A 20008-nucleotide genomic window follows, 5' to 3' on the forward strand; every position below is an offset into this window, starting at 1 on the left:
CGAAGTGAGGATAAATACTCGAGAGACACTCGGTACGTGGGGCAGACCAGCCCCGAGGGAGAGCAAGAAGACGTGCAGATGGGAAGTCTTGTCTATCAGCGTGGCGAGCTGGGACCGGGCCGGATGCGAGCGGTCAAAAAGACCAGATTTGGATACATCTTCGAGCAAGTGTGGCCCCTCAGCAAGAAGACCCGATGCTCGCGTGTGCGACCGATGAGTGGGCTAGGCTTTCTGGCGAACGAGAGAGTTGACAGGGCAGAATTCCACCGAGATAGGGTGGAGGGTGGCATATCTCTGCCGCCAAGGCAGTGAATCGTAGCTGAGAGAAGGCACAGCAATTGGCATCTTTCACGCGAAAGGAAGGTGTAAGAGGATCCATTCAATCCCCGCGTTACCCACCAGTCGCGTTCGATGCAGGGCCGGGCGACTTGGGGTGGTCTTGGACTCTTGGGTGATCCATGAGTCCGGATTGGGGAGTCGGGGACAGGTCTCGGCGAATGCGTGGATACGTGGGATGAACAAGACAGCGTAGAGACACAGGGCGAAATCTGACCGAGCCTGGTTTGTGACACGATAAGGTTCACCGGCGTGACCGGTTGGCGACAGAAGGCTGTAGATGTCACTCAAGACAGCATAATCAGGAAACGACGGATGCATTCCTCGTAAACTAACACTTTGAAAGAGAGTGGGCCACTGGGGCGAAATCCAATGGATGACCAAGAGATAATGCCGTCGAAACTGACTGGTCGAGTCTGTCGCGTTGGGGTGTTTGTCTGGGTATTGGCCTTGGCCTGATTGTCTACTTGGCGGTGACGACAGGGGCTTTCATCGCGACCTTCCGCCCCGGTAACCGTTGACGGACCTTGTCCGCCGTCTTCAGCGAGATGCACGAGGCCTGTGTGGGTTAAGCGCGCCGGGGGCGAAGAGCCTCATCCATCTACCGCATCGCAACGTTGCAGCTTTGACAGGCTATTGCAGTCCACCGGTTCTTTGAGGGCAGCGCTCAAATGATCGATGTTCTAGAAAACATCTCCTGCAACAGGCTTCAATCGGTTCCCCGATCTGGGGTAAAGAAGAGGGTTCGTTTCCACCTAAACCCAGCAGACCATGCCAAGCATACATCCGTCTCCTCAGCGTCTCCCGATGCTGACAGGTGACAATGACTACTGGGCAACATGCGAACGAGAAGCATCCCTCGGGTTGCTGACCTAGTTTTGACTGAGAAGGATTGTTATCCAAGAATCACCAAGGCTCGTCACCAAGAAGACCAAGAAGATGTGCACATTTGGCAGCGTAAGACATGACTCTGGGACGACGTTGGCGCGAGGAGGACGCTCGCCCATTGGCCCGCCATGGCGGATGCCGTGCCGCGCCGAGAATTGCCGAGAGGCTCGGCGGGAACTGAAAGGACGAGGGTCGGGGGAGGGCTCCGAAAAATGGACATGGGGGTGGGGGAGGAGGAAGAAAATTCAGTGGTAAAGTCTTGGCCGTGGTCCTTCGGAGCTCCTGACTTTTTACCCACCTCCGCTCGCTTCCTCTGCCTCTCCGCTAGCAGCCAGCGGTAGCCGTGGCAAAGCGGCCTGTCTGCTCACGTTATTACGGTGTGGGATGCGCCCTTTTGCTGGCCGCAGGGCGTCGTTGATGTTCGCCACTGTCCGGTGCCGGTCGGGAGATGCCAACGACCCTGGTCAGATGTTTGTTACTTACGTACAGTGTAACGGCATGCAGGGAGCTCATGTGGGCAAGCGAGCGCCAAGAAACGTCGGAGGACCAGCGACATAGTGATGCTGGGTGAGATCGGCTGGGCGCAGAATGTCTGACCACTGACATTCGAGTTGTTGAGCTTGTCACCCAGTGTTCTGGGAACTTATGCGGATAAAAAGTCTTGCATTCTCCTTGGACGATGCTCTCCAGATTGATGTTCCTGGTCCTGATGGGGGTTAATGTGCAGTCCAGCAGTTGTCTTCCAACTGTCCGTAACCTCATGTCGTATGCAACTCAACCGTGGGGGTCCAGTTCATTCCACAAGTTCCGTACGCATCACGGAATGGTTCTACTTCGAGAGAAAGGGCTCATGACTCCGCACAGAATGAAGGAGTTGCTTACCGAGTTGCGAAATCTGCAAAAGCGGTGACCAGCTATGGAGTCTTTACATGGGCATGTCAAGGGACCATAAATCACGTCCACGACCTCAACAGCATCCTTGTTAGTAAAGGTCTCCCCACACGAGTCATCACAGGTCGCTCTTATGATGAGTAGGACCCATTGTACTCAATGACAGGAGATGTTGGGGTTCAACGTGTATGAAGACTAGAGGCAATTGGTACGAGCCTTCGGCTTTCTTTGAGGTCATGGGATTTCAAGCTGCCACAGTGCCAAAGGCATTTGCAATTGATGGGCTGCCATAAGATATCATCATCAGATTTCTTCCGGTTGAAATACTGCTCAGCGTGCATATCTGATGCATCGGTCACGGTCGAGGAAACAACGAGATCTGGCAAACGAATGTGATTAAATCTACGTGGACCATCTACATTCTATGCGTCCGACAATAGCTCTATCTTCCCGAGCGAGTGAGCGAATCTGAACGAGAGCCTTCCAAATTTGTAACGCCACCTCCAATTTTCTAAGCCCGCCCGTTACCAGCCAAACATAAAACAAAACAAGAGTCAGCGCAGCGTCTGTTCCCAGTAATACCAGCAGTAGTTTGTTAGCACGTCTAGCAAAAGGACCACCTGCAGGAATCAGCAAGCACTCGATCTATCCAGGCCATCTTCTTACAAAGCACACAAATATCAGGCACAAGCTAACCTGAGATGCTCTGCAAGTCTACCAAGCTGCTTCGCAGTCCTTGGGCAGAGGCACTGAGCTTCTGTCGCCGAGCAATCTCCTTCTCAGGCTCCGTGCCGATTCTCACGAGATCGTCATCAGACAGCTGGGAGATCGTGGCTGGCCAGAAAATTTCAGGCAAGGGTGACAAGATGTGCCGCTCAACAACCTGTCTGCATATGTTGTCGACAAAAGTCTTCATGGCGACCTTCACATGCCTATTAGAAGGAGCGTCTGAGAAGTGAGCTTGGGGGCTACACACCTTGTAGTACGCATTCAAGCCCGCAAGCGCCTCCTCACAAGCCTGTGCATCCATGTCCACGCAAATCTTTGGTTGCAGACAATTCAATAACTTCTTCATCTGGGAAGTATCGGTAATAGTGTCAATCTTGCTAGACCAACCATTTTCCAAGGTCGACGTCAAAGCGCTCTGGAGACCGGCCTTTTGCGAGTCGCTGCGCGCCTGCTGTATGTTGTCCGTGTAGTAATGATTGTACGTAATAGGATGGCGCTCCTCATCAGCCATAATCTTGCTGAGCTCTTCGAAGGCTTTCTCACGAGAGTCTTCAAGCTTGTGTTGGCAAATGGCGTCGATGTCCCTGCGAAGGTGTTCCTCATGGAAGAGACGAGTGATGGCTTGGTGAACCCACTTGGAAACCCGGTCAAAGACGGTTGAAACATGCCGCTCGGCAATGTCACGCCATGGGCTGGATTGCTCATGGAACAATTCGGCGAGAAGGACATGATTATAATTCCCGGGCAGCTCGCGACCTCTGGTTTGGAGGTAGGTCTGTTGAAGTTAGCAAAAGCGCAACCATCTTCATGGACCAAGCGCATTGAGTTACCGAATGAATCCAATCGATCATGTCCTCCTTGGTGACCAAGATTTGGAGTCCGTCAGGTGTAGAAGTCCCAGACTTCGTTGGCCGACTTTCACCGACTATCTGCCTCTTGTGGCCATGGTCGCGAATCTCCGCCGAGAAGTTACCGTTCTCTTGATGGACGATCGCGCGAAGACGGGTACCGCTGTCTTTGGAGAAGAATTGCTGGTCGGTACTGTGGTAGTTGCCAGCCAATGCAGCCTCGGCGAGCTGGTAGTAGCGCATGCTGAGGTTGGTCATGAAGGAACGGATGTCGTTGAGCGACCGTCTCTCGGGACCCATAGACCTGAGATCATCCTCTGTTGAACTGAGGACCCGTCTGATTTCGTCCCTGACCTTGGGAAGCTCTCTTTCAAGATGAGCATCCAAGAGGTCCTGGAGGTAAGACTTGAGGTTGTCAACACCGACCCGGCTCATGTCGAGGTTCTGAGTCTTCCAGGCACCGGAAGAGAAAAATTCCATCTCTCGTTTAGAGCGGGTAGCAGCATCTCCTCCAGCCTTCATCTCGACAGGGCTAGGGTTCTTCAGGAGGAAAAAGCCAAGCTTAAGCTTGATTGAATCCTTGTTCTTGGCGATGTTGGCTAGTTTCGCCTCAGTGCCGGCGTTGATGAGGTCAGGTTTGGTGATGATGCCGACAGTACGCTGACCATCCAAGTCATACTCGCGGGCGATCTTGATGATGCCCTGATTTGCGACGTCATTGCCAGCTTGAACGACAGCTAGGATGATTGTGCGGGTGCTTTGAAGGTAGCGTCGGACCATGCTGTGGACCGCTTCGACGTCTGCCTCCGACTGCTCCTCATTCGCAACGGAAATGAGACCAGGGAGATCAACTACGCTGAGTTGCAGTCCGATGGGCCCGGTGATCTCAATCCGGAGAGCATCTGAGGCAAAAGCAGAGTCGTCATTGGAGGAAGCAAACCCACGGATTCCCATGAGCTTTGAGACCTCCTCGATGGCGGTTGGAAGATCTGACAGATCCTCCTTCATCTCACGCTGGTAGCCGCGGAGAATCTGAGAGGTCCCAGCGGGCCGGCCAGCATGAGGCCTGATGGTTGCTGTGCAGCGGAAAGCGCCAGTGGAATGACGAAGCGTGATCTCAGTGGGGAAGCGAGTGCAAAGACCCTCCTGGCGAGGGAAAGGGATGCTTGTAATACCCTCGAGAACAGAACTTTTGCCAGCCGACTGATCCCCACAAACCACCAGCTGAGGCAGGTCAACCAGATCGCCGATGCCGTTGGCGCGGATTTTCTCAATCTGGTTGAGACGATGGGTGGATCGCTGAGAGCGCAGACCCATGGAAGGAGGCGTAGGTCTGATGGGACTTGCGACAGCCATTGTCATTACAATACAGGACTTGGAATCGTTATTGTGTAATTATCTGAGTAGGTAATTTTCCAAAAGCAGGAACGCTACACATCTGGCTAACGCTTATTGATTTCGGGTGGCGATATGCATTTGTTAAATATTTCATTCACTGCTTCTTCATTATCATGAGTACAGCCGTAAATGACTCAGGGGTCGAAACTCAGTACTTGAAGTCGTAGCATAACGTGATCCGGGATGACTTGCCGTGGAATTGTCCGACTGAAAGCGCATTGTAGGCCTCAACTGAAAGATTACGCAATTCTCTAGATTCTGCATCTGCAAAGCATATTTCCGCGTGTCGTTGCTTATCACAGCTGACACGGAAGACGTCAGCCCACGAGAATTTGGCTTGTGATTGAAAGGATATGCGGAGCTGGATTCAATTCTGGTTTCTTGCTCTCACATTCTGGAGTTTGATTGATCAAGCTCATGGTTCTCAACAGTTTCGGGCCTCTTACATGTGATCTTGAGGCTCGAACATGATTTGAGTTAAGCTCCCGTCAACGTCACGTCCCGTTCCCACCCCGATAGATGTTCGGGTGTCCGGCTTCCCACACGTGTTCGTCAAATCTTCTTGAGGTCTATCCTCATCTCGATAAGAATCGGAAAGTTACAGCGACGAGACCGCTGACTACGGTGTCCGGTGAGAATGCCATACTGTTAGTGTTATCTTCGCAGGACCCAGGGGGTTATTGGTTCAGACGCCATGGAAGTAACACCCGAAATCACATGCACTTATGGATTCAATGATGGAAGTTACCATCACAAGTCTGTAAACCGCGCGGTACCCCGGCTATCTGATAAAGGTGTCGGGTATCTAACACGAACAGTTAGGTAGCATCTCAACAAACCTAGAACCCGCTGTTATCATCTTATCCAAACATCGAACATGTGAAGGTATCCAAAAGATCAAATGCTGTCACATGGAAACTGAATCCCTTAGTAACTAATTGGTAGTCTTGCACCGTATGCAATTATCTATCGGCACGTCGTCGGCTCAATCTCGTCTAGGTCACCCAAGACAGTGAAGCGATCGGTGGAATATTGTGATCCGGACATTTCGCCGACACGAGCAAACCCAAAGCGTAACTTAAGATTATTTAGGTCCCGCAACATATTCTCTCTACCACCAGAGGAAATGTTCTAGCTTAGGCCTCCAAGGACGCCGCTGGAGCTGGTTGTGGCGACGAACTGAAATCAGCGATTCCCAGACAAGACTTCGTTTCGACGAAGGCTTATATAACCGACAGCATGAATGAAGAGTTTTATTACCAAGCATGAGATGTACGGCACATAGAGTTAGTTACCATGGCCCAGGAGACGTGTAGGTGTTAGCACCAGAGAGGGCGGTAATCGGCGCATCGATTAGCCAAAGAGACTCAAATCCTTGAGAATCCAGTCCAATTAAGGATTTACCCACATACTAGAGATATGAGTCGATACCGGACGTGGTGACATCAAGTCTGGCGTCGGGCTTATCTTGAAGTCCGAAACATGGGCTTCCAGCGGCTGATAACCGATCATTCGTAGAGAGAGTTGGCCGAGCTGTGCATTTTTGACTATGGTGTGTCAATGCTTCAGCAATAATGGCACTTGGACGAAATACATTCCATTGTCAAAGGTGGCTGTGAGAAATATAGGCAAGGCGAGAGATTCCTTCATACTTCGTACATCAGGCGTTCTACAGACGGTTAAAAATGCTGAAATAGTCGAAGCAACTTAGGGGATTGTCAAATGATTATGTGGTATAGTAAACAACACAATTGTACTAGTTGTCTTGCATTAGAGTTGAATTTGTCCCTACAAAAAGTTCGTCAAGAACTTTGGTGTTTATTACTCCGTAGCCATTGTGTAGGTTCGTGATAGTGTATGGAGGTTGTGTATCGGCAGCGACATGCAACAATTCATGGAGCAAGTCGTGCTGGAGAAAATCTTAAGGTTCATCGTCTCAGACCACTCTGACCAAAGGGAAACGTTAATTATAAATGAAATCACTCTGTATACCCTTGTCTTTGGGAGAAACAAGCCTTCAATGCACTTTTGTCTTCTCATTGACGGTCCTTGAAGGTCGTCCATTTTAACTGAATATTTTGGACCATAAAACATCAAGGAGGGGTAGCGAAGTTTGCGAGAGGAATCAGAAAATGAACCGTACGGAACTTTTGTGGTAAGGTCTCTCCAGCCAAGCCATGAAGCTTCATAGAACACGATTGAAAGAAGCTCCTGACCTCGACTTTGAATGCTGCCTAGACTATGTAGGGTATGCCACCGAGTTATCTACCTAGCCACACCAACATGCAGCGCTGACCAACATGGCTGAGAGGCCCCCGACGCGACCAACGAAACAAGGTTGGCCCCATAACCTTACACCAAAACAGCAATATCTTTCAATCTACATGCAAAAGAAGGCCGTGATAGAACGACTTCACATCAGTTAGTTATAATTCGCTACAAGCGGAACTGTCATCCATATCCATATCTATGTTATGGGTTCGGTCAGTACACTCGCCCTCTCGCCTAGTTCAAATGGTGGCAAACAAAGCGTGCAACTGAAAAACCACTCACTTCTATGAGTTTAGTTCACTGTCAATTCTGCGACTGCATGCTGCATAAGTGCAATTCCCATGCATGGAGCTTTCGAAGAAACCAAGTAGTTCTATCTGTCCATAGCTGAACATCAAATGCCTTAATCAGAAATCCTTGCCAACTGATAAGAGCATGGCCCTATGTGAAGTGCTATCCGATGTGGGATCGCCGACGGGTTCTTGGAGAAACCCCGCTTGGCAACTGTATGACAAGGATGGCGGAGGCCCCAACGACCCGAACGTTCGGGAGGCGTATTAGGCTCGTCCTTTACTAAGCAGATGTTCGTGACGCAAAAGCTCAATATCGTCAGTCCGGGCAGTCAACGATCGAAGTCTCCAAGATCTTGGGGCTTGAACGAACAAGGCCTACTTCTAAACAGTGAAGACCTATGTAACAAGTCAACAAGTCTCTCCCGAAGAGAATCCAGTTAGTTTATTAGAATGAAAAGGTAATTGATCTGCACTGGCGAACTGTACGTTGACACGTGGGAGCTAGCTATTTGATGTTAGGGTAGTTAAGGACAAGATGTGTGATTGATGTCACTATCAATGTCCCAAAACCGGGCTTTGCTTTTCCGCAGGTAAGCAGAACTACATTTCTATACCTTTAGATGGCAAAAGCCTGAAGACAGCTCTCAAAAGTACCTTTACAACGGCCTGGTTGAATTGCTTCAACACCTGGACTTGAGATGTGAATAATCAGGTTCACACCTTTCGTGTTTAGGCATCCCGCCGGCCGCTAGCGTAGATGGCGTCAGGAAGTTGACCCAGATTTCTCCGCACAAGTTGCCAGTCCACAGCTTTGATTGGACTGGAGCACAGCTCGTATGTTCTTCACAAGCTTGACTCCGCTCTCGATGTACAGACACCCACATTTGGTTAAGGTTCAGACGGTTTGCTGACAGCATGGCAGGCTATCATCGATGCTATCAGATCAGGGCAGCCATTTTCGAACCACAGAGGCACATGAAGCACACAAAATTTTGCGACCGGGACAGAGACGGCGCCATCGGCTCTTTTGAGGACAGCTACATGCGGATGTCTCCGGGATGCCGTGGTCGGCGCATTGAGGGTTCGGATTCCCGCTAATGACCCGCTTTTGTATGAGGAAGGTAACATCGGAGGGTACATCGGATCAGATAAGATGCCATCAGATTAGATGAGATGCATCTGATTCGAGGAGCTGCATCGCAGAGTCTCGCCATTGAAGAATTTTCCACCCACAGGCCCATCCACATCGAGGCTTGGCATTACGTCGGTTTAACCGCAATTTAACTGGAAAGCGGGATGGATGAACCCCTCAACGGGTAGTGGGCTGTTCATTTCCCCCAGCCACGGCAATGGGCGGCGTTTCCCGTCAACTGCCAGATGTACTCGGCGTGCGGGCGAGCTGCTCAATGAGGAGGGGATGCTGACGCTTCTTTCCAATCAGGAAATTTTGTCTGGGCAAATTTTGGAGAACTGGTGGACTCGCAGCCGGAGAACTGCTTGTACCTGTTGTCCAGTACGTACAGCACCATTTCACATGGGTTGCTGTTGAAGAACCCTCGTCAAGGCACAGCGACTAGGGTGGCATTACCGACGATCGTCCATCGTCGGAGCCCGTTGCGACGCTCGTCATAAGCACACAGTTACATGGGTGGTTTATTTTTTTCTCGGCCAATATATACCTGCTGTACCCCTCCAAAAATGGCGCAGCCAGAAATTTTGGATAGTTTGGGCATTCCATCCTGAGCCACCGTTTCTCATTCATTCGCGGGCAAGTCGAGCTGTCGGTGCAGCTCCCCCAGATTGAAAGATGGCTTTGCTCAGCGTCTTCAATAAGCTCGACGCGGCTTCTCTAGCTCCCCTCCTGCAATGGAAGCTTCTCATCTTGGCGGCGATCCCGCTCGCCGTGGTCTTCTACCTGAGGAGGTCGAAGGCTGATCCCCTCGACATCAAGCTATTTTCACATTTCCCGCAACCTGAGGAGGCCGACCCGAACAGAGGACATTGGCCATGGATCGAGAAGGCCGCTGCGCTGGGCGACCCTCGAAGGTCTTTCGGTACGTTCCGCGCAGCCATCGCCGATTGCGAGCGAATGGCGAACATTGAAGTATCTTCGAGAGTCGCTAACATGAATGATTTTGTAGATGAACTCCTCTACGAACAAGCTCAGAAGCTTGGCTTCCCTCCCGTTCTCCTGGTTGACTGGCGCCCGATGGAGTCTTTCATGATTCTCTTCATTCTCAACAACGATGTCGCAGAGCAGGTCACCAAGCCCACGAAGCAGTACAGCACTAGTGTCCCCAAGCACCCGGCTATGCAAGATCTTGCTCCCTTGGTCGGAGCGCGATCTCTTGTCACCACTGACGGCGAGGAATGGAAGGGTCTTCGCAAGAGAATTTTGCCTGGCATGCAACCTCAGCACCTGCTTTCCCTGGTCAAGGTGATTCTGGACAAGACGGAGCTTTTCATTAACCTGATGGAGGAGAAGGCTGCTTCCGGAGAGGCCTTCAACATTGACGAGTACACCACGAACCTGGCTTTCGACGTCATTGGAATCGTGACTTTCGACATGGACCTCAACGCTCAGGTTGAGGGCAAGCAAAGCAAGGTCTTGACGACATACCGCGCGTTATCTCACGCTTACATCAAGCGCGAGCTGGGCAAGCACTGGCTTCGGAGATACTTCTCGGAGAACGAGCGCAAGATCAGACGTCTCGACAAGGAACTCGACGCTATCCTCAAGGAAGAGATTATCAGACAGCACAAGGACTTCAAGGCCGGCCTCGCGACTGCATCCCGCAGTGTAGCAGCGCTGAGTCTTCACGACATCGACGTATTGACCCCCGAGGTTCTCCAGCAGACCAGCGACACTTGCCGAGGATTCCTGTTTGCCGGCCACGACACGACCAGTATTCTGCTGCAGTGGTGCTTCTATGAGCTTCACAGACGCCCGCAGTCTGCCAAGGATCTGAAGGAAGAGCTCGACGAGGTTTTCGGTCCCGACCCCAGCCCCAAGTCCGTCATCGAGCAGCTCTCTGGTCCCCAGGCCGGAAAGCTCTTGGCCCGACTCCCTTGTAAGTGCCACTCATCATTGATGCAACATTGAAGATGCTGACATTTAATCCACTTAGACACCGACGCCATTATCAAGGAGGCCTTGCGTCTCCACCCGCCCGGAACCACCGCTCGTGTCGCGCCCAAGGGTGCCAACTACACCATCACCCTGCCCAATGGCCAGCCCCTTGTTGTCGACGGTCTCTGCTTGAGCCCGCGAGCCTACATCATTCAGAGAGACCCCAAGATCTTCGGAGAGACCAAGGACGAGTTCAGGCCCGAGCGCTGGCTCGGCCCCGACGCCGCCAACATTCCTGACAGCTCCTTCAGACCGTATGAGAGAGGCCCCAGACGTTGCACCGGATCCGAGCTTGCAAACCTGGAGTCCAAGGTTGTGCTGGCGATTATCGCGAGACATTTCGAGTTTGTCAAGGTTGGCTTGGGCGAGCTGGATCTCACAGAAGATGGAAAGCCTCAACTCGATGACAGAGGATACTACAAGACCAAGGGAACCCTGTTCTCTGTAAGTACCGCACTGATTATGAACGCCGCTTCACAACGTGCTCCTACTGACTCGCAATGTGATAGACCGATCTGGTTACTTCGAAGCCTGTTGACGGCATGCACTTGAGAGTCGAGCTCAAGAACAAGCCCAAGGCTTGAAATGATGCCAGACATGGGAAAACGGTAGAAGAACCGTCCCATAGAGGACCAAATGAAAATAGCTTTGCTCGAGAAGATGTTTGACTGACGTCCGTCTTCACGCGCGCAGAGTTGTACGATTCGACTGAATGATCGTAACGTCATCTAGATAGTGTTATCTTACGGCACATATGTTCTGGTCAGCTATCAGAATAAGCTTAATGAGAAAGAGTACATGACTATGAAATGGTGTATTGCTAGCAAAACGTGACTTAGATTGACTTTGGTGATCTAGGCCTGTGCCAAAGCAAAAGGACGACACATGGATAGGTAATAGTTGATGAGTACACGCATGACTATCTGTCTCTGCAGAATCTCATCAACCTTCGCCTCCAAGCTGGTTATGACTAGGGGCAGTGAGTAGCCTGAAATATCAGTCTCCCTTTCAGCTTGCTTGTACTCGAAGCTTCAAGAACTGACTCAGGTCAACTCATGGATGTGAATAATATGGTATGGCGAACTCTGTTCTACACCTGTGATGGCATAATGCTAGAAACGACATGGGGGTGCCAAAACGAAGTCATCTGGCAGGCTACTATACTCTTCGGATCCGGGGTTCGTCCTCGGTTATAACAAGCTCCAACTAATCAGAGCGCGGCTATCACGAACATCACAGAACACATCCGAGTCACCAATAATTGTAGGGCTGAAAGAATGAGAACATTTACTGCGCATTAAAAGCATCTCCAACCTTGTTCGCCGCCATGGAGTCACTTAGGCGGCAACACCCATCACTGAAGCGCGATTATCCAATGATCTCACGAATCCATGATGATCTACTCTCATTCCCTTGGCAATGCTTACTTGACTGCAATGTTTCCGTTTGTTAAAGATACTTTGTGACTACTTTCGGCACGTTCTTGGCAGACCAAAGTGACAACAGCCCATCTGATATACGCATCATCACTTTGGATTGCAGCTGTCGTGCACCGACGGTGACCAGAAACGATTGAGGGCACACTAAAGAAGTTTCTGAATAATTGCTATGCATAGGGCGCAGACATTATCATATCATCTTATGAGACAGTAGATAAAACTATTCCGGACGAACGAGTGTTTCCAAGCTCCACCGCCCGCATCCCAGGATACCACGCGATGAACGGGCCCACACGTCTGAACGTTATCTGCCATGCCCATTTCTAATAATAACCCTGTCGTTGTTGTTGTCGTCGTCGTTTTCGCAACCATCGTGACACTTCTTACTTTGACGACTCGACACCACTACCACCTTCCGCCCGAGTCGTCTTCTGCTGCGGCGGATACTTCGGTTCCGACCCCGCATCAGTCCCCCATCCGCCGAAGCCATCGGCTGTCGCCATGCCACCAAACCCCGTTGCAGGGCCGGCAGCAAGTGTGCCCGCGGCCTGATTTCCTGCAACGCCCGGTCGATCTTTAGCCCACGCGTTTATCTCTTCTCTCGTCTTGCCGGTGTACTTCAGGAGGTCCTCGTCTGAAATGACCTTGTCGCGGCCGTTATTCTTGTCTTCATAGCGTTGGTAGAGCGACTTTTTGGGGGTGTCCTCGTCGCCACCCTCCTTGGCTGATGACTTCCAGAAAACCATGTTGATGAATGCTATCTTGTGGTCCTGGCCAATATCAGCACTGCGTTACACTATAACATAGATGTTAAATCCCTACTTGCTGTTCAAATCGGACTTTGTTTGGCGATCTAATTTCTTCTAGATTGATCGTCTGGCATTGTGCCACGCTGTTAAATACTCAAGCTTGAAATGGAGCTACCATCAGCACGGCAGCCTAGCCGAATCATGTTGGAATTTTGTTCAGCTGCTGCGCCGCAACTTCGAAATCACGAGACTAATTAGCGACGAGGTGATAGGCCACTTGCTGTGAGACCTGGCCGCCCCATTTTCGTTCTTTTAGAGAGTCTGCGGTGCACCAACACATCAGACATTAAGAACCAGTCAACTTGATCGCTTGATCCAATGCAGTTCGTGTTGCCACTAAATCGCCCAGTGCTGTGTAGGATACAATCACTGCAGATCTGGGGAGATCCGGGGCAGTGTCCATACTGGTTAGGCCAAGTTTAGCGGCATGTAAGGTGACTAGCTCCAAACTTGACTGCGAGTTGACAAGCCACCGACATTTCTGTCAGCGCCATGACACGCACAGCAGCTAGTGCGGATAAGACGGCTGTCAAGCGCTCACTTTCGGCCGACCAATCTGTCAAATGGTGACAGTCCAACCATGTGCTACACGATGGCCTCATCAATGTTTGCCAAAAGGTATCAGATATTTCGGCCAACTTGCACGATGTCAGAGCGCAGAGCGATCTAGGAGGTCAAGACGCAGTCGAAAGTTTCTAAACCTAATCAAAAACGGGGCTGAGCTTACTTCTGACTTGTATGACACTTCAGGGACGCTGCTACGGCCCGGGCCATTCTAGAATATTTCAGTACGCCGCGTGTTTTGGCACCGCGAGTACGCTGCCAATTAGACGAGAAACACATACTAGATTTTCTACAGGTCTCGTCAGATTGTGCTAAGCAGGCGAATCTCTTGGGCGGCCGCAGCAGATCATTCGCTTCTTGGCGACGTACAAGCTTCCCCCTCACAGCGAGACCAAAAAAATCCGATGTGGATGGATAACGGCACCACTTAAGGCTATGACCTGCATGTATCAGTTTCTAATCTCGTAGAGGCGCGTCTTGCACGCAGCGCGTCGAAGTAGCTATGGTTGGCCGTCCTCCACAGATTGGCCCTCAGATGCCACATGTTCAGTTGAGTTCGTCTGGTTCGATTGCGTCTGGTCAGATGCCTCGGGTGATGCCCAACCAGCAACGGTATTGTTCGTCTTAGCTCCTCGTCGACGCGGCCGGTGTTTGCGATCAACTAGTTCACAACTGCACCGCATTCACGATTTTGAGCTAGCGCCGGCGGAGAAAAGGGTCGAATATCGTCCAAAGTCGCTTTGAACTGATCTATGATATTGTCTCATTGACGCTTTCATCGTGATGTTCATGAGTTCCCCTCATTGCTCGGACCTTTTCTCGCTCTCCGAGCTCTGGACACACCACCTCGGCGAAGAATTCCTCCTTCATTACGTTTTACTCACTTCGAAGAGTCTTTGACTTGATCGACATTATCAGAAACATGACTATCAACCTAGCAACTATATCGACGGAAAGCCCTCGCTACGAGGAATCGGGGGTTGTGATTTCTCAGCAACACGAGTCTCGAAAAGCGGCCGGCGGGAGATGTCAAGACGGCGCTGTTGCCAGCAGGTGGTCTAGTTGGGGTAGTAGCAGTCTTTGAGTTCAAAGCCCGCGGTTCATATCCCGATGGCATAGCTGCAGCCGACAGGTGGGCAAATTGTTACTGCTTGCTTCCCTGCGGCACTTCAGGCTCTCAGGGATGAGCTAATATAGCCAAGACGCGTCAAATATGCACGATCATCGGCGCTAATAGCTGCAAGGCTCCTGCCGTGGAGGTTAAATATGCTTATCCCACGGGTAGCTGGCGAAGAGAAAGGGAAAGCTTCCTCCTATGAGCGCAGCGAGCCGAGCTATGGATACCCTGCCGGGGTTTCAGCTCTCTCAGAGCTGACATGAGAAACCGACAGATTGACGCTGCAAGGACCAAGCCAAGCCTGCAAGCTGCAGCTCAAGCTCGGTGTACATAGTATGAACAACGAACCTTTCAGATATGCAGAGGTGTATAATAACTGAGTCATCAGACGCAAAGTTGAGGTGCATGGATAGCGAGGAGCTAAAAATGCCGTGCATCTATAACGCGGGAGACGACTTGGCCATATAATATCTCCCATAAAATATGTCTGTGCAGCTTCAATTAAGCCCGTACTCTTTCCTCGATGGCACCGCGGTGGCCGTTTTTCCCGTGGAAACTTCTGATGTTTCGATGACACACTCGGCTCGAAGATCTGGGTTTCTCAATGACGAACCAGCCTATGCGAAGCTGTGTTCTGGACTCACATCGTCGACAGTTGAAGGCGCTTACAGAGGACTCTATTCTTTAGATGATCCCATCACCGGCACAAACAACTCCCGATTTGTCGCAGGTGGAGGGGGCGCGCAGCGGCCTAGTGGACGGACTCAAGAGCGGACAGAAAACCGCAGGGTTTCATGAAGGAAAGCGTACTTTGCCGCTTGTGTCGGCGGTCCTTCATCCCATCCAGCAAAAGAGCGACTCGCCCTGCGGCAATGTTGTGCAGGTAAGGTAACCTGGGGCAGAGCCGCAAACCGTGTGGGAAAGCCCGCCGCAACTCGGAAACGCGCGGGTGGGGAAGAAGCTGAATCGTGGTGACAGGGCGAGGTATCCTACAGTAGCTAAGCTGATGGTTCGTCATAGTGAACTGTCTTATACACGTTCACCTGCCTCTTACGGTGATCATACAACGACTGAATAAGGCGCATACTGGGTATTACCCTTGAAGAGAAGCTGGTTCCCCCGCACGGGAACAGTAGCTTCGCCTAGCTCCAAGCACGATGCGCAAGTCATAGGGCTGTTCCTGCACTAGTGCTGTCGTTTCCTTACCTTTCCACCATTGCCGCGAAATCGAGAAATCGTTGGCCCTAAAGATGGGAGAAAATCGTGCAGAAAATGTGCAGCGGAAGTGCGGCATTCCGGATTAAGGATAACAGACGACCCAGAATCCGATACCGCCAGGACATTTGCCCGTGAGGCGGAGCACAAGCTCAGGAGTTGCCGCCCATGGAGGGCTGGACGGGAATCCGGGAATACCCTGACTAACCTACGCCACCCGTCTGTTGAAGAAGTAAGCTTTCCAAAGACAAGGCCGTAGTAACCACCACCAGACCGTGCACACTGGGATCTCTCCCCAGACGCGACACGGCTGTGACAGTGGTGATAACTCAAAAGGAAGTGTTCGATGGGTTCCTAGATCAGCCGTACGGGGATCGTGTGTATAGAGAAAGCGAGAAGACCAAGAAAGGCTCCACAAATCTGTGCCTGGCGATGCTGGCAAGTCAAGACGAAGGAGGTCAAAGAGTCGGCTGCCCCTTGGCAATCATGGCATCGCTCCAGATGGCCGAAGGGGGGTCTCCGTCCTATGAGATTCAGGCTTGTGGATATCCCGCTCTCGTGCACGGATTCCAGAAAGTCGCAAACACTAGCCTGCGCTTTGCCTTTCAGGCCTCCATTTCTGCCCACCGGCGGATATCGAAAGACTTGATCTGTGCTCGATCGGACGCTGCCACGTCCGCCTCAGTGCCGTGATGCGAAATCATGTTGGGAAGCAGAGCCATCTGGTCATGGACATCCCGGCAAGATGCTTGTCAAGTCTTCGCGTGGTCCACGGTCTCCACGTGGTACATAATGAAACGGCGTGCTCGCCGGTCCCATCGAAGTGGAAGAAGGAGGATGATATCGGATTCTCGTCGTTGATAGACGTTACGCATATTCAGGCGATCTTATAACAACGGCTTGCGACCCACCTCGATCGTCAGCAGAGACGTGCTAGGTGTATCTGCCATGAGGTTGCTGCTGTCACTTCAACATTCGGTAACCAGCACGGATACCAACGATGGCCGTCGTGCCTCCTCACGGATGTCTTGACTGTCCAAGAAGCCGGGCGCAAGCACTGAGCTCCTTGGCACAGTCCATCAACACGACGCAATTATCTACAGCGGACCTCGATACGACGACGCTTTCCCTCAACATTCGAGGCGACGATGATGCTACTGCTGAAGGGATCCAGACGGTATTATGGATCCTCGTTGTTCTCTCGGCTGTCTTCCTTGGCTTGAGGATCTACTGCAAGATATCATATTCCTATACGAAGTTCAGGTTCGAGGATGGTCTTCTCATAGCTTCCTGGGTAAGCACCACAAGCCACGCCAGGTTATCAAAGTCACTAACATGGTATCAGGTTGTTCTAGCTGGAGACGCTACACTGAATGAGTTCATCATCAAGTCTCGCTTTGGACGACCAGGGTTTCCCATCACGATTGAAAATATCACAACGCTTGCTATCGTCGGCTTGTCTTCGATTACATGCTCCTTTGTCGGCCAGGTCTGGAGCAAAACAGCCTTCGCCATCTCACTCTTGCGTATGTGTGAGGGATGGAAGAAGGCATTTGTTTGGTTCTCTATTATATCGATGAACATCCTCTTCGCCTTTGCCTCCCTATCATTCTGGATCGGCTGCGTGCCTCTTGAGAAGAGGTGGAAGCCCTTTGGCGACGGAACATGCTACGACCTGAAGTGGGTGGTATCATTTGGCATCTTCGTCAGTGGTAAGTTGCATCCGTTACAGTTCGATTCATAGAAGATCCATCGTACTGACTCTCCCTCCCAGTATACTCAGGCCTTCTCGATCTAGCCCTGGCTGCCATTCCTTGGATGATTCTCATGCGCCCGACACCAGCCGAAGAATCGTCCGGACTCACTCTCAGCAAAAAGGAGAAAATCGGTGTATCTGTTGCTCTTAGTATGGGAGTACTGTGAGTAAACTTTCTTTGCAACTATGGTGTCTGATGCTAATCCGACCCAGCGCCGGAATCGCGGCGTTTGTGAAAGCGTCTTACATGCGCTCCGTGAACGACACAACGGGTGACTTCTCTCGTAAGTTTCATAAATGTTCAGACCAAACAGCGAACTGCGCTGACAGCTTTTCAGACGGTGGTGCACAGTTGGCTGTGTGGGCTGCCGCGGAGACCGCCATCACTATCATGGTGGCAACTCTGCCCGTGCTACGGGTTCTACTCCGAGACACTGCGGTGAAGACTCGGTATCTCCCTGAAGCCATCAAGATGAAGGTCAGAAAGTCGACCAGACGCTCAGAAAGAGTTTCACGCAGATCTGCGGAGGTTCCAGAAGACAAGTTGCATCTCGCGTCTTCGGGAGCTTCCATGTCAACGGCGGGGGCGTCTTCATCAACCTCTGGCGGGTCTTCGAGATCTGCAGATTCGCAGAAAACCTTGATCGGAAAGCCCAAGGAATACCCAGTTCCAAAGCTTCCGAATATGATATGAGGAGTTCTGCTGTGTAGGATTATGTACTATTAGAGACATGACAGCGCAGATCATCGGCTTGACGCTGAGATCCATCACGATTGATGACACGAAACCTTCACGAATGTAAAAGACCAGATGTTTAATGATAATAAAACAAAAATTGATTTGAATTTGGTGCACCAATCGCGACATGAGTTCCTCGTCCCGCAAACCCTCTTTTAAGTGCCGCACTCACTCATGACCAATCGGCTTGCCGCTGCGCTGCCACGCCATCGGCGCAGACGCGGCCACCAAAGTAGGTGTCGGACCCCCCTCTCGGGGATCATCCAAGATGAAGTTCATAGGGAACCCGACTTCGAATTCCTTGTAACCCTCAATCTTCTTGATTTGGTCCTCCGTCAGGTGAATGCTGAGAGCCTTGATGTTGTCGTGTAGGTGCTCTACCTTGCGGCCGCCAACGATGGGGAAAACGTAGCGGGCCTTCTGCATTACGTATGCAAGGGCAACCTGCTGGATACTGTCTGTACCCTGCTCCTTTGCGACCTCCTCAAGAATTTCGCTGGCCTTGCGGTGTTCTTCGGATTGACCCTGGCCAAACATAGCACGAAGACCCTCGCCGGCCTTTTGGCGCTCCTCGAGCTGCTTCTTGGTCTGCAGCTTACCTCCTCCAAGGACGTCCCATGGTGCGATCGCCATACCAAACTGGCGGCACATGGGGATGATTTCCCGTTCAAGATCGCGGATCAAGACGTTCCAGCGACCCTGGTATACGGAGAACGGGGTCTTGCCATGAGCTCTGGCGTAGGTGTTCGCGGCGGAAACAACCCAAGCGGGTGTATCAGAAACACCAAGGTACAGGACCTTACCCTGCTCAACAAGGATGTTGAGGGAATCCATCAGTTCCTCAATAGAAGTGGTCCAGTCCCACCAATGAATGTAGAGCAGGTCAATGTAGTCGGTCTGCAGCTTCTTGAGAGAGTCGCGGACCGAGAGGTGCAGCGATTTCTTGTGATTGCCCGAGTAGTTGACACACTTGCCGGGTCCGAGCTCTTGCTTGCGATACTGGGTAGTAAATTTGGTCGCGACGAACATGATGTCGCGGTTCTTGCGAGCGGCCATCCATTCGCCGAGGATCTTCTCGGACTCCTCGTTCTGGTAGTTGTTGGCGGTGTCGATGAAGTTACCTCCGGCGTCGACGAACGCATCCAGCAGCTTGTACGAGTCCTCCTTCTCCATGGAACCCATGAACGAGGACCACGCAGAGCCGATGGACATGGCGCCCAGGCAGAGTGGGGAGACCCTGACACCGGCGGTGGAGGAGAGCACGCGATAGCGGCCGAGCTCTGTTTTGGGCTCGGGAGCCGGTGCGAAGAGAGTTTGAAGGCCCGACATGTTGGGAACTGGTGCGATGTGCGGTTATTGGGGTAGACTTGGAAGCGGCGCTAGACTGAGAAGAGCCGCTCAAATCGAGTAGAGAAGTGAGAGGTCTGATGAGATGGCAGAACACCGGCCAGTCCGCGTTCGATTCCGTCACCTTTATACCAACCTTAACCGTATGATGCCACTCATCGATTGACCTCGGGCAGTATGATAAACCTTAGATTCGCGGGCGTAGAGTAAAGTCCGAGAGCACATGCAGGGTTTCATG

General features: G+C 51.5%; 5 protein-coding genes across 5 annotated transcripts; 2 read left to right on the plus strand and 3 right to left on the minus strand.

The window, feature by feature from the left end:
* Positions 1 to 2806: 2806 nt before the first annotated feature.
* COL26b_008260 (uncharacterized protein) lies at positions 2807 to 5048 on the minus strand (the record flags this gene model as incomplete). Its single annotated transcript, XM_053181024.1, has 2 exons — positions 2807 to 3619; positions 3675 to 5048. The coding sequence occupies 2 exons, from the start codon at positions 5046 to 5048 to the stop codon at positions 2807 to 2809; spliced, it is 2187 nt and encodes a 728-aa protein (XP_053035040.1).
* Positions 5049 to 9461: 4413 nt separating this feature from the next.
* On the plus strand, positions 9462 to 11368 carry COL26b_008261 (uncharacterized protein; the record flags this gene model as incomplete). Its single annotated transcript, XM_053181025.1, has 4 exons — positions 9462 to 9708; positions 9796 to 10725; positions 10783 to 11228; positions 11294 to 11368. The coding sequence occupies 4 exons, from the start codon at positions 9462 to 9464 to the stop codon at positions 11366 to 11368; spliced, it is 1698 nt and encodes a 565-aa protein (XP_053035041.1).
* A 1238-nt stretch (positions 11369 to 12606) lies between these two features.
* Positions 12607 to 12969, minus strand: COL26b_008262 (uncharacterized protein; the record flags this gene model as incomplete). Its single annotated transcript, XM_053181026.1, has 1 exon — positions 12607 to 12969. The coding sequence occupies one exon, from the start codon at positions 12967 to 12969 to the stop codon at positions 12607 to 12609; it is 363 nt and encodes a 120-aa protein (XP_053035042.1).
* A 3959-nt stretch (positions 12970 to 16928) lies between these two features.
* Positions 16929 to 18378, plus strand: COL26b_008263 (uncharacterized protein; the record flags this gene model as incomplete). Its single annotated transcript, XM_053181027.1, has 5 exons — positions 16929 to 17222; positions 17274 to 17640; positions 17712 to 17847; positions 17898 to 17968; positions 18023 to 18378. 5 exons carry the CDS (start codon positions 16929 to 16931, stop codon positions 18376 to 18378), a joined length of 1224 nt encoding a protein of 407 aa, XP_053035043.1.
* A 213-nt stretch (positions 18379 to 18591) lies between these two features.
* Positions 18592 to 19752, minus strand: AAD14_2 (putative aryl-alcohol dehydrogenase aad14; the record flags this gene model as incomplete). The annotated part of the gene is made up of 1 exon (XM_053181028.1): positions 18592 to 19752. The coding sequence occupies one exon, from the start codon at positions 19750 to 19752 to the stop codon at positions 18592 to 18594; it is 1161 nt and encodes a 386-aa protein (XP_053035044.1).
* Positions 19753 to 20008: the final 256 nt, after the last annotated feature.

Source organism: Colletotrichum chrysophilum, assembly GCF_026319265.1.
Source record: "Colletotrichum chrysophilum strain AFK26 chromosome Unknown scaffold_71, whole genome shotgun sequence".
Classification (NCBI taxonomy): domain Eukaryota; kingdom Fungi; phylum Ascomycota; class Sordariomycetes; order Glomerellales; family Glomerellaceae; genus Colletotrichum; species Colletotrichum chrysophilum.